Here is a 12,987-nt window from a genome sequence, read left to right as displayed (position 1 = left end):
CCATTGCAGGGAAGGGGGTGGTTTATGGGGCAGGGGGCTCCATGACCCCCCCCAGCATTGTATAAGGAAGGGGGGGTTAATGGGGCTGGGGCCCTTCATGACCCCCCCATTGCAAGGAATGGGGTGGTTTGTGGGGCAGGGGGGCTGTATGACCCCCCCCCCCCACCTTGTATAAGGAAGGGGGTGGTTTGTGGGGCAGGGGGCTCCACAGCCCCCCGAGCACTACCCGGGAGCCTCCCCTCCCCATTCCCCTTCCCAAGGGGTCTCCTGTGTGGGGTGGGGGCGTTGGCCTCCCCAGGGGGGCCCGAGGGCTGCTGGACCCTCCTGTCCCATTGGGCCCCCCCAATGGTGTCCCCAAGTCACTAAACGGGGACATCGGAGCTCCTCGTGGGGCCAAGTGGGGCAGCCGCGGTGCCGGCGCCGCCACACGCGGCTGAGCTTCCGTGAGGTTTCCCTGAGGTTTCCCGTGGGCCCGGCCCCGGCTCCTGCCCCGAGCGATCCCTCGTGCTTCCCGAGGGAGCCGCGTTATCCAGGGAATGCAGTTTGTGTCCGGCAGCGCTGCTGTCCCCCCAGCAGCTAACGCTGTTCGCGCTCTTTCCGTTGGCGGCCGTTCCCTCGACTTCCCTCCACAGCTGCCTCTGCAGCGGGGACTGAAAGACCCTAAAGGAAAACGTGGCCAGTTGGGGATTTGTTTCCTCCTCCTTGGGAACTGAAACTGAGCTTCCAAGGTGGATGTGGCAGGAGCAGGGCCGAGCATCGCTGTGACTGCCACACGTGGGGTGCCACGGGAATCCTCTGCGCTAATGAGTTCTTCCCTCTGCGCTAATGAGTTTTCTCTCTTTTCGCTCCCTAGGAGAGCGAGGATGGCATCGAAGGAGACGGTGAGTAGCACTGCTCGCTGGCACCCCCGGGGGCTGCACAAAAGTGGGAAAACCGCCTTTCTCCCCAGTTTTGCCCTCGTTATCCCAAGTGTTACCTCCTAGCGTAGGCAAACACGGAGCGCAGGGACAGGGCTCCCCACATGCACCTCTTCCTCCCCGGGAATCCGGGGGGACGCTCAATAGGGCACCCTGACTTCCCGGTGGCATTGGGCAGCGGCGGCCGGAGCGCAGCTCCATTCCATTCCCAAGGGAAGCGCCGCTCTGCTCCTGCCTCTGCCAACCTCCCCTCTCTCCCCGCAGCCGTGCTCTCCGATTACGAAAGCGCCGAGGACTCGGAGGTAAGAGGAGCTGCTGGGCTGATGTTCCGTGAGGCGGCCGTGTCTTGCCTAATTTTAGCCCAAAACCCACTTTGTGCCCTCGTTTTCTTCCGCTGACCCCGTCCGTAGCGGTTGCTTTGGTCTCGAGGTAGCAGCTTGTGCGCTTGGCAGCCTCCGCTGCGGGAATCCTCGAGGGCGGCAGGAAAAGCCTTTCCCAGCCTCCTCCCTCTTGCCGGAGAGCTCTCCCGGGCGCAGGGTTCGGTCCATCCCAAGCTGGCAGCTCCCTGTGCTGCTGGCGGGGAGGCTTCGGGACCGGATTGCCAGGGAAAAGAATCCCCGACTCCGGCGAGATGGGGTGCACCGGGAATAGGGTTTCCCACGCCTAAGAAAGCTGCGGAAGGGGCAGGGAGAGGCTGGTTGTGTTTCCACGAGCCTGAGCAAACCGTGGAGCGCATCGGGAGGGCTGCAGCGCCGCGGGTCCTGCGCCTAAAAATAATGCCCTGCCCGGGCTTCCCTGCCCGAAACAAAAGGAGCAGCTGAGGTGCCAGTGCCCGCGCCGAGGGAGGAAACGGGAGTGCAAGGGGGGAAAAGGGAGCGCGGCGCTCCCGAGCGCGGCCGCTATTTTTAGTGGCGGCTCCGAGCGTGGCCGGCGGGCTCCCGGAGGGGAAACGAGGTCAGGCGCCTGCGAGCGCCCCGTGACTCACCCGGGAACTGCAGGGAAGCAGGAAGCGCAGCCGGCGCCGGAGCCAGGCCTTCGGTGGGGAAGGAGGGAGCTTCCAAAGGGCTGCTGGTGGAAACCGTCACCCTCGGTCGTTTGTCTCTGCAAACCCTTTCATTTCAGCCAGATTAGAGACTCAGTTCCCACTCCATGGAAATCACAGGTGTTTGATTTAATATCACTGAGAATTGGTAGGGAGAAATGTTCATTAATCTTCACTTTTTTACATAAAAAACACGGGGATAGGAAGGACATTAAGGGCTAATCCCCTGCTATAAAGGAGTTGGTTCTCTAGCAAGCGGAACGGGGATCTGACTCCAGAGCTGGGGACCTCTTTGGGAATTTCCTGGGGGACCTGAGTCCATGTCTGAGTAACTGAGGCTCTTTCAGGCAGAGGAAGAGGATTACAGCGAGGAAGAAAGCGCCAAGGTGGAATTGAAGCAGGATAGCAACGATTCCTGCGAATCTGCAGCAAAAGCAGAGAAAGGGGATGAGAAACATGACTCCAAAGGCGCTGTGACCGGCGAGAGGCAGAGCGGGGACGGGCAGGTAGGTGCTGACCACGTGTGTTCTCTGTGCCACGACAGGCTTGGTGTGGGGGGATTACTGCAGTGTTAAGAGCTGTCTGATTTTGACAGGAGAGCACTGAACCCGTTGAGAATAAAGTGGGGAAAAAAGTTCCCAAGCACCTGGATGACGATGAGGATCGGAAGAACCCGGCCTACATCCCCCGCAAGGGGCTCTTCTTTGAGCACGACCTCCGAGGGCAGACTCAGGAGGAGGAGGTCAGGTATGTGAGGATGTCCCCCTGTCCCTGTGGGACCGACCGCTGGCTCCCTGTGGAGCAGCCCAGCTCTTTGTGTGTGCATGGAAAGCAGGGAAGGGTCTCTCTGTGTCCTGGCCCCTTTGCCACAACCGGCTCCTGCTCTTTGCTTTGGGAAAGCAGGGACTCAGGGTGGTACAAAAACCACCTTGCCCCTGCCTAGCGACATTTACCACCTCAGAGAATTGGGGTGGGCAGAGCAGCAGCTGCTGGGACAGGAGGAACGGGGGGAAGAAGAGGTGCCGTGTCCTGCGGACGCTGCCCTAGGGAATCTCGCTCGGTGCTCGCTGGTGCTGAAGCTGCCGCGTCTCCTTGGCTTTGTGCTGACCTCCTGCCTCGCTCTGCGCGACCGTTCCAGGCCGAAAGGGCGGCAGCGGAAGCTGTGGAAAGACGAGGGCCGCTGGGAGCACGACAAATTCCGGGAGGACGAGCAGGCCCCCAAGACCAGGCAGGAGCTCATCGCCCTCTACGGCTACGACATCAGGTCGGCCCACAACCCCGACGACATCAAGCCGCGGAGGATGCGCAAGCCCAGGTGAGCGGCAGGCGCGCTGGAGCCCGGCGAGGCTCCGGCCCGCGCGCCGGGCGCTTCAGGCCGCAGCTCTGTGGCCGTTGGCACTGGCTGCAGGGCGCTCGAGGGCAACGAGGAACCTTCTGGAAATTAATTTTAATCCAGAAGGCAGCCCAGACAATAGAAGCGACTCTCAGCAACAGCTTTGTTTTTCACCTTGCGGTTTGTTTCCTGGCCGCTGTAGCGTTTTTTTCTCCCGCAGGTTCGGGAGTCCTCCTCAGCGAGACCCAAGCTGGCCCAACGAGAGGCCGAATAAAGCGGGCAGAGCGGCGCCGGAGAGCGCGTGCGCGGCGCCGCGCGCCTTCGGCAGCAGGAGCCCCGGCGGCGCGGGCAGAGCGCCCCCGGGCAGGAGCCGCCCGGGCGCCTACAAGGAGAGCCGCCCGGGCTACCGGGCCCCCGAAAGCAGCGGCCCGCACCTCTCTCGCAGCGGGGAGCAGGCCAAGCAGGAGAGCGGCTACCGGGGCAAGCGCGGGGAGCAAAGCGCCGCGCGAGACGAGTCCCCCGAGACGGAGGCGGCCCCCGCGCACGGCGGCCCGGGCAGGGACGAGGTTGCTTTGGAAAGCCAGGGCGCGGGCGCTGACGCGGCGCAGCCGCCGCCGGACAGGCCGGTTGAGAAGAAGTCTTATTCCCGGGCGAGGAGGACCAGGATTAAAGCTGGGGATGCGGGAAAGCTGGCGGAGGAGATTCCTGCTTCGGAAGGGCTGGCGCCTGCGCCGCCAAAACCAGTCCAAGTGGAGGCATCCCCCCCACCAGCCAAGAGCAGCAACTGGGAGTCGCCCGTAGAATCCAGCTTGGATGGACTGGAGCAAGAGATGACACAAATGAGTCTCACCGAGCAGAGCTGGAGCCCGGGGCAGTCGCAGTTCATGCAATCCCGGGAGCTGAGGGGTAAGTGCCGTTGGCCCCCTGGTTTCCTACTGAATTTCGCCCCCGTCTCATTCCTGGTAGGACACGGTCCCGCTGTTGTCGTAAAGCACCGGCAGTCACGCAGTGCAGAGGTGTCTTTGCCGAAGTCCAGGCTCAGCTTAGCTCCGTGCCAGCGACTTGTGGTAGCTGAGAAAGTTCAGCGCGGGTAATTGGAGGTGATAAAGCTGAACCAAAAGCAAGCAGGACAACAGGAGCTGTGGGTGGCGTGTGACTCACGGTGGGACTTGCTGCTGCGGCAGGAGCCGGTCCTGGGGAGAAGGAGCCCTGTGATCAGCTCACAGGTGGGCGGCTGTTAATTGGCCTTATCTAGTGTCCCGCTCGAGGGCAGGAAGGAACTTTCCTCCACTTAGCAGCAGGTTGTGCAGTAGACTGAGCTTATTTTGCTGCGTTGCTACTAGCTAAGGCCTGCCCAGGGTTGGCAAATCCATTCGCACCTGGGAGGAGGAAGCAGCTCCGTTCACAGAAGCAGGATGAAGCCGAGACCTGTGGCAGAGTTAGACCCACGTGAGCCGAGAACCGGCTTGCCGCTGCGAATCCACACGAGAGGTCGTTCCGGTATAATTATCTCCCCAGAATTAGAGAGCCTTTTCTGGGGAGAGCTAAGAGGCCTTCCCGAGAGAAATGAAACTGGAGCAAGGAGAGGGAAGCAGCTCTCTGCTTGTGTAAGTGTCTCGGAGGGGCTGGCTCTGCGCAACCCCAGGGTCTCTGGCCCTGGTGGGAACAATAAAATCTTGGTGTGAACAGACCATTAGTATTGATCACAGCCTCACTTAGAATACATTGATAGAACAAGAGCTCAAAAATACAGTGATTTACACGCCCGTGTGTGTTAGCAGTTTAAGTGGCCTCTGTGGGCACTTTCAGGATTTATTTTGCCTGCTTTCCCTCTCTTGGAATTGCCCATAGTCAGTTTGACACTGTGGTTTAAATTGTGCAGTGTAGTTTTGTTGTTTAAATTGAAATGCGTGCGAGGAGCCCACGATGCAAGTGGTTACACTCTGTAATGAGTTTAAACTGCAGCTCATAAGGTTCCGTTTGCATGCTTGGCTCCTGCTCTAAAGAGATCCTTGTCTCAGCAGGATCACAGCTTAGTTCAGCACCTGGACTTCTGGCCAAAGATGATTATTTATACATTTCAAGGAGGTTTAAAAGGTGTTGAGCAGCGTGGATGACTGTACAGTGATGCAACAGCTTTTAATTTGTAGGGAAATATTTGAAATTGTAACCTAAGAGGTTGTTTTAAGGCTTTTCATTATGAAAACGAGCTGTGTCGCCGCTTCCCACGCGGCGGCCGGCGGGCGCTGGTGGCCCTGCCCTGGTGGCAGCCGGGGTGGCCCCTTCTGCAGAGGAGCCGCAGTAACCGCCGTGTTTCTCCCTCTCAGGTATTCCCAACCATGTGCACGTGGGGAGCGGGCCGCCGCCGCCGCAGTTCAACAGGATGGAGGAAATGGTAAAGCCCGTTACGTGGAGGGCGGCGCTGGCCGTCGCGAGCGCCCGAGCCCGCTCTTTGTCCAGCCCTGTGCTGCAGAGAGGAGCTGCCTGTGGCGCTTGGGCATTTCCCGCTGGTGTTCGCTCCCAGCGTGATCCCAGGGGGATTTGCAGGGGCTGGCGGGCGGGTGAGGCGTCGGGGAGCCCCCTCGGCGGAGCGGGGCGCCGTGCTCACGCGCTGGCTCCTTGCAGGCCGTGCAGGGGGGCCGCGTGAAACGCTACTCGTCGCAGCGGCAGCGGCCGCCCGTGCCGGAGCCCGGCCCCGCCATGCACATCAGCATCATGGAAGGGCACTACTACGACCCACGTGAGTGTCGCCCCGCGCGCCGGGAGCCGCTCTGGAGCCCCTGCTCCTCCCGTGCCCTCTTGGGCTGCGGCAGAGCAGCGGCCCTCGCCTCTCCTTGCCCTTGGGGATATCGCTGCTCTTGCTGCGCCTGTAGCGCTGCGTTCAAGCGCTGCGACTGCGCTCGCCTCTGTGTGTGTGTGTGCGCGGCCGAGTGACGTGCCGGGCGGCTCGTCCTGAGCGGCTCTTGTGTGTTGCAGTACAATTCCAGGGACCAATCTACGCGCACGGCGAGAACCCTGCCCCGCTGCCTCCCCAGGGCATGATCGTGCAGCCCGAAATGCACCTCCCTCATCCAGGTAAGGAGGCGGCTGCCCGGGGGCCTCGCGCCGCCACCGGTGACACCGAGCCCGTGCCCATCCGCGCTGGCCGTCGGGAGCAGGTGGCTCCGGTGTCAACAGTCCTGGCGCTGCCCCTGCTCGTGGGGCAAGGCAGGGAAGGCAGTTTTCCCTGCACCATAAAATGAGTCATCTGCTTCGCTTGTGCAGCGAGGCCGAGCAGATACAAGTTTTAAGGACAGACGGACATTTTGGGGCATTGTAGCCCCAAATATATTTGCCCCAGATAATTGGGAAGTTTTGACGACCTCTTGTATGGGTGCCACGCGGCCCCTTTTGGCTGCCAGCTTTCCCTTTTGGTGGGACGTATCCGCTGTCTTTGGGTGTTGCTACCTCTGTTCTTTGGGTGTCACAGCTTGTAGCTCAGAAAAGGAAAGCAGAAATGAGAGCTGCTGAGTTGCCAGCTGTTCCCTGAAGTGGATGTGCCGAGCGGGGCCGTGTCCGCTTCCCGTGCCCGGCACCCTGGTGCTGCGGAGGAGGCTGCGATGCCGAGCCAAACTTCCCCTTTTCCCTCCCCGCCACAGGGGCCAGGGGCTTCTGCCTCCACAGGGCCTCTGCCTCCTGCCACGGCCGGGATCCGCGTTGGCCTTTCCGCAGCCTCAGCCCCCCTGAGCCTCGCTGCCTTGCCGTGTCCCCGCGTCCAGCTCGTTTCTGTCCTTCCCAGGTTTACATCCCCACCAGACCGCGGCCCCCATGGCCAACCCCGGGCTCTACCCTCCTCCCGTCTCCATGCCTCCGGGTCAGCCGCCTCCGCAGCAGCTACTGGCGCCGACTTATTTCTCCCCTCCTGGAGTCATGAATTTTGGGAACCCTGGCTACCCTTACCCGCCGGGAGCGCTGCCCCCGCCGCCCCCTCCTCACCTCTATCCCAACACACAGGTAAGGGCGGATGAGCCCCAATGGGGGGGTGTTTGGGGGGGGGTCTCTCAACAGCTCCGGAGAAGGGATGGGATCACCTGCACTCCTTTGTACTGGGGGGCTGCTCGCTGCCATTTGTCTGCATTTCTGTGGGGATTCCAAGGATCTGCTCCCGTGTCTGCTTAGCATTTTTCCTGGAATTGGGTCTCATGGAGGCCCTGTCTGTATTGCTGGATCCCAGAATTGAGACTTCCCCTGCGGAACAAGGGGAACAGCGGAGCCTTCGTCCCCTGCAGGCTAGTGCTGCCAAGGACACCTTGACAGCTGTTTGGGAAACCCTTCCTTTCTGTCCGCAAGAGCGGGAAGCTGGAAACAGGACCCGCTGCCCTGGAAAACCCTTTGTGTGAAGAGCAGCCCCCAGGGCTGCCCTCCTTCCCGTTAAACTTCCCACCTCTGCGCCCACCAAAGTGGCTCCGCGGGCATCTGGAGGACGAAGCGGCGGCGCCGGCGGGCGCGCGGCGCACGGCTGACACGCAGTGGCAGAGCAGGGACGTGCACGGTGCCCGCACCGCCGCTCACCGTCCCTGCTCTCGGAGCCGCCCTGCGCCGGAAATCCGGCTGTTTTGGGACCGATCCGGAGGGTCCCGCTGCCCCGGAGCGATGGCAGCGCGAGGCAGGGTTGCAGCCTGCCTGGTTTGCTCGGAAAGGCAGCAGCCGCCGCCGTTGTTTGGAGGCGCCCGGCTCTGTGTGACCCTTGAGGGGGCTGCAGGACGCAAGAGCCGCGAGCGGCCAAAGCCGCCCGCCCTGCCGGGAGCAGGGAAGGAATTCCCGGTGAGGGGGCAGTGCTCCGGGGCGGCCCGCAGCCCAGCGCAGTGCTAGGGGCTGCTCCTCTTCAGCTGGGGAGCGCGGCAGAAAGCACAACAGCCCTGCTCTGGCTCCCACCCCCGGTGCTAGGGAGCGGTGTCCTTTTAGGGACCAACTCTGTGCCCTTAGAGACCCATTTTATGGCCTGGGACCAGCTCTGTGCTCTTAGAGACCAACTTTTTGGGACCAACTCTGTGCTCTTAGAGACCCGCTTTGTGGCCTGGGGCCAACTCTGTGCTCTTAGAGACCCATTTTATGGCCTGGGACCAACTCTGGGCTCSTAGAGACCAGCTTTGTGGGACCAACTCTGTGCTCTTAGAGACCCGCTTTGTGGCCTGGGGCCAACTCTGTGCTCTTAGAGACCCATTTTATGGCCTGGGACCAACTCTGGGCTCSTAGAGACCAGCTTTGTGGGACCAACTCTGTGCTCTTAGAGACCCGCTTTGTGGCCTGGGGCCAACTCTGTGCTCTTAGAGACCCATTTTATGGCCTGGGACCAACTCTGGGCTCCTAGAGACCAGCTTTGTGGGACCAACTCTGTGCTCTTAGAGACCAACTTTGTGGCCTGGGGCCAACTCTGTGCCCTTAGAGACTCATTTTATGGCCTGGGACCAACTCTGGGCTCTTAGAGACCAGCTTTATGGGACCAACTCTGTGCTCTTAGAGACCAACTTTTTGGGACCAACTCTGGGCTCTTAGAGACCAGCTTTGTGGCCTGGGACCAACTCTGGGCTCTTAGAGACCAGCTTTGTGCTCTGGGACCAACTCTGGGCTCTTAGACACCCGTTCTGTGGCCTGGAGGCGGCCGCGGGCGCTCGGTGCTGCCGCCGACGGGCAGAGCCGGCTGCGCGCGCGGCGCTGACCTTTGTGCTCCCCGGGGAACGCAGGCCCAGTCCCAGGTGTACGGCGGCGTCACCTACTACAACACGGTCCAGCAGCAGGTGCAGCCCAAGCCCTCCCCGCCGCGACGGACGTCCCAGCCCGTGACCATCAAGCCGCCGCCTCCCGAGGTACCGAGCCCTGCGCCTGGCTCCGCGCGGGTCCCTGCGGGTCTTACACCCTTAGTGAGTGTGTGCAACCCGGCAGTCTCCCTTTCCCATCCCAAAAGTTTATTGTTCCGAGAAAATCCTAAACTGTCTAATCGTTGACATGTCCCAAACCTCAGCTTCTCGTTGCAGGTGGTAAGCAGGGCTCCAGTTAATTTGAGTTTCTAAATACTTTAAATCTAAACCCACGTAAAAAGTAAGTCCAAAGTTGACTCTCGCTTTCTTTTTTCTTTTCATTCAGGGTAAAAACAGAACAAAACCCTTTAAAAAAAAAATAAAATAAGAGAAAAATCCAATCCTAAGCCAGGAGGCAGTGACTCCTCTGGAGGAATAAAAGCCGAGACGTTAGCAGGATAGAGCTCAGCAACAGATTGGGAGGCTGTATGAGAGGAGAGCTCTGTGCCGAGCGCTGTGTGTGTGTGCAGCAGAGCCACGTGCCTCTTGGCTTCCCTTCACGGTCTCTTCGTAGCGAGCGGGAGCTGAATCCCGGCAAGCCCGGGCGCGCCGGTGCCGCGTGTTTTCCCGCGCCGGGAGGAGCCGCCTCCGCCACCTCTCTCCCCGCCTGGGAACGGCGCAGCCTCTGCCAAGGGCTGCGTGGCACCCAGCAAAGGGCGCCCGGCGCGGTGCCGCGAGATCCCAAGGGAGCCCCTGGTCCCAGGAGGCGGCGGGAGGGCGGCCGCCGCGCGGAGCCTCTGGCTGCAGCGCCGCGGGGCGGCCTCGCTCCACCTTCCTCTTTGCCTCCCCTTTCCGCAGGACGGCAAAAGCGAGAAGTCCAAGGAGAGGAGCAACACGTAGGGCCGTGGCCGCGGGAGTCCCAGCACCAGCCTCGGCACCTCGGCGAGGAGGAAGCTCCTTGGAAAAGGCTCCTTCCCTGCGCCGGGGTGAGGCAGCAGCCTGGAATCTGCTGCAGTCTCGTGCTCGGAGCCCGGCCCCTTCCCGCTCTGGTTTTCCCAGTGCCCTCCTGAAAACCGTGTCTCTTGCTGCTCATCTGCCCTCCTTTCTCCTGCCCTCACTGGGGCACGTGGAAGAATCGACCGCCGGAGTGGGGCCTTGGCCACAAGTTCTCGCAGCCTCTCCCCTTTACTAAGCACCCGCCCTTTCCCCTTTCTAGGATGTTAAACTACAAAGGCTTGATTATGGTCTCTGTTTTTATTTAAGAAATGAAGCAGCTCCCTCAGTAAAGCTGATTTGTTTCTTTTGGGTATTTTGGATCTGTTTATCTGCCTAGCAGGAACATAACAGCCCCCTTCCACCACCATCATTCCCCCCCTTCGCCCCCCTCACGGAGACATCTCCTCAGTTAATTCCCGTTTCCGATTCTCTTTGAAATTAGCGACTTTCTTTCTGCTGCTGTGAAGGATAGAAAGGGCAGCCGCGTGTTCCGAGCCCGTGGGGAACGGGCTGCCTGGGCAGACGCCGCTTAATTTAGAAGCTGCTCCCGGTTCCTTTTTGGAACGAGCCCTGGAGGTGCCCGCGCGCTGCCGCGCGGAGCCGGGAGCCCGTGAGCGGGGCAGCCCCGTGCCCGCGGTGACGAGCGCGGCCCGCGGAGCAGGGCCCTTTCCTCCCGCCTCGCGGCGTGGAGCCCCGTGGGCACCCACGGCAGCCCAGCCAGCCCGGCGCCTGCTTCGCTTGGGCTCCTGCTGCGGGGAAGGGGCCGGCGCTGTCCCGACGCGCCCGTCGGCAGCCGGCTCCCATCCCGCCCCAGGGAGCGCTGGAGCCGGGTGCTCCCTGGGCGCCCTCCTTCCCTGCGTTGGGATCAACAGCACCGCAGCCGACTGCTCCGCAGCATCACGCCCCTTCCCCGATCCCATTTGGATACGGGACAACGGGGCCGCTCACCCCCTGCGCGCCAACCCCCCAGCGTCAACCCCTGCTCCGATTGTTTGTCACCCAGTGCCGGTCTGTGCTTCCTTTCAGATGTCAAACGCTGCTTTAAAAACAGAAATCCTTTTATGTTTTAACTGTACCTGTTCCTCTGCCTTAAGACTGCCCCGTATCAACCACCGTATCCGTCTCCCACTGCCACCCTCGAGGACTCGCTTAGGGCCTCGTGAGGGGTTTGGGTTTGGATGGATTCCTGGTCACCGGGCGCGCACGTTGTGACCAGCCTGGCATTGACACGGGCACGAGAAACCGTTCCAGGCGCCGGCTCCGTGTGTCCCTTCCCTCGCGCTGCTCCGAGCGCGCCTGGGCCCCTGTCCTTGTCGCTGTCCCGGGCCGGAGCTGCTGCCTGCGACCGCTCGGGCTCAGCCCCTCGCTCCCATCGCAGCCGGGGCGCCCGGAGGCTGGCGAGGCCCACGCGACCCTGCCCCACATCGCAGCCCCCTCCTGCAGCGCCCTAATCCTGGCTCTGCAGCCAGGGCAGCTGCAGAGCCCCCTCCTGCGCCCCCCTTGCAGGACAGTGATGCCCCCTCCTCTCTCCCGCAGCCTCTACCGCCCTCGGACCTGCGGTGCCGCGGCCGCACGGAGCCCCCCGGCTCCCAGCCTCGCTCCTGCCACCCCCTTTTCCCAGGCTGGAGCCCGCCCGGGCTTCGCGCGCCGGCGCGGGGCCGGTTCCTTCCCTCCCTGTAATTTTTCCTGCCCACACAAGGTCTGTTTTGAGCAGCGCCTGGAGGCTTCACACCCCCGGCTCGGCTGCCGGGGCGGCCGCTGCCAAGGGAGCTGCGCTCGGCAGGGCAGAGCCGGCTCCGCAGCCCGGCGCTGCACGAGAAGCGGCTTCATTAAACTAATAGCTCCTTGCGTGCCAGCGGGGCCGGCCCTGCCCGGCGCCCGGAGCTGCCGCCGGCCCCAGCCCGGATCTGGGCCGCGTTTCCCAGGGGAGCTCCGTCTCCGTGCCTTGCTTTCCCCTCTGTCTCTCTCCTCTCCGGCGCTGGGAGAAGCTGCAGGGAGCGGGGCTGCAGCTGGGAGCCTAGGGGGGATTTGGGAGCCAGGCAGCCCCTCGGGCCGGCTTGTGGGCCCCGTGCGCCCAGCCGGGCACCGGAGCCCCTCGGAGCGCGTGTTGCCTCCAGGAGCCTTCCCGGCTCCGCAGCCGCTCTGAGATGGGGTTGCCAAGCAACGGCTGCGCCGCGGCGGCGCGGGAACAAAGCAGGGAACAGGGCCCAGCCCGCCCTGCGTCCCCCCAAATCCCCTCCTGCATCCCCCCCTGCATCCTCCCGGATCCCCACAGCATCCCTGCCTGCACCTCTGCTCATCCTGCCCACATCCCTGCTGCCTCCCTCCCCGCATCTCCCCCCGCATCCCCCCCGCACCCTCCTACATCCTACCCACGTTCCCACCTCATTCCTGCCCACATCCATCCCCCGACATCCCGCCCCGCCGGCAGCCGCATCCTTGTGCCCCCCGCGCCCGGAGCGGGGCCCGTCCCGGGCTGCGAGCTCTGGGAGCTGCCCCGGCCCCGCGGCGGCTCCTCGTGCCCCGTCTTGCCGGCCCGCCCGGCCGGGCCTGTTCCCGCGGGCCGAGGGCAGCGTCCCCCGCGTGTCCCCGTTCCCACCGCCCGGCCCGGTCCAGCGGTGCCAGTGCCGGGGGGAGAGAACGCCATGTTGTAGAGGGGTGTGCGTGTGTGCGAGGCTGCCTCGCTGCGTCAGGGTGTTGCTCTGACTGTTGCTGTAGGTGTGTGCGGGGTGTGCGGCTGCACCCCGAGGTGTGACTGTAGCGCTGGGGGGGGGGGCGGTGCCGCCCCCACGCGTGACTGCAGCGGCTGCACTGCGGGGGTGTCCCGAGGCCGCTCGGCTGCCCCCGCAGCGTGACCATCCCACGCAGGGATGTGCGGCCGGCTCCCCCCGCGCCCGCCCGTCCCGCGTGGGCTCCGGCGGC

The 12,987-nt window shown here is 63.0% G+C and overlaps 2 protein-coding genes across 2 annotated transcripts in view; both read left to right on the top strand.

Annotated features, from left to right (window-relative positions):
- CASC3 (CASC3, exon junction complex subunit) overlaps window positions 1-10,367 on the top strand; it is a 10,968-nt gene extending 601 nt beyond the window's left edge. The window contains exons 2-13 of the mRNA XM_026041388.1: window positions 854-881; window positions 1,182-1,219; window positions 2,307-2,465; window positions 2,555-2,706; window positions 3,098-3,274; window positions 3,513-4,198; window positions 5,620-5,687; window positions 5,918-6,032; window positions 6,269-6,367; window positions 7,071-7,285; window positions 9,016-9,138; window positions 9,928-10,367. Coding sequence (XP_025897173.1) covers window positions 854-881; window positions 1,182-1,219; window positions 2,307-2,465; window positions 2,555-2,706; window positions 3,098-3,274; window positions 3,513-4,198; window positions 5,620-5,687; window positions 5,918-6,032; window positions 6,269-6,367; window positions 7,071-7,285; window positions 9,016-9,138; window positions 9,928-9,969 — 1,902 coding nt within the window. The 3' untranslated portion in view covers window positions 9,970-10,367. The remainder of the gene's footprint in view (window positions 1-853; window positions 882-1,181; window positions 1,220-2,306; window positions 2,466-2,554; window positions 2,707-3,097; window positions 3,275-3,512; window positions 4,199-5,619; window positions 5,688-5,917; window positions 6,033-6,268; window positions 6,368-7,070; window positions 7,286-9,015; window positions 9,139-9,927) is intronic.
- A 1,211-nt stretch (window positions 10,368-11,578) lies between these two features.
- RAPGEFL1 (Rap guanine nucleotide exchange factor like 1) overlaps window positions 11,579-12,987 on the top strand; it is a 7,665-nt gene continuing 6,256 nt past the window's right edge. The window contains exon 1 of the mRNA XM_026041387.1: window positions 11,579-11,624. Within this exon, the coding sequence (XP_025897172.1) occupies window positions 11,579-11,624 (46 nt within the window). The remainder of the gene's footprint in view (window positions 11,625-12,987) is intronic.

This window comes from Nothoprocta perdicaria, unplaced genomic scaffold (assembly GCF_003342845.1).
Source record: "Nothoprocta perdicaria isolate Ctin4 unplaced genomic scaffold, notPer1 scaffold_283, whole genome shotgun sequence".
Taxonomy (NCBI): Eukaryota; Metazoa; Chordata; class Aves; order Tinamiformes; family Tinamidae; genus Nothoprocta; species Nothoprocta perdicaria.
The sequence above is the reverse complement of the archived record's forward strand: the minus strand, read 5'-3'. Positions and strand labels throughout refer to the sequence as shown.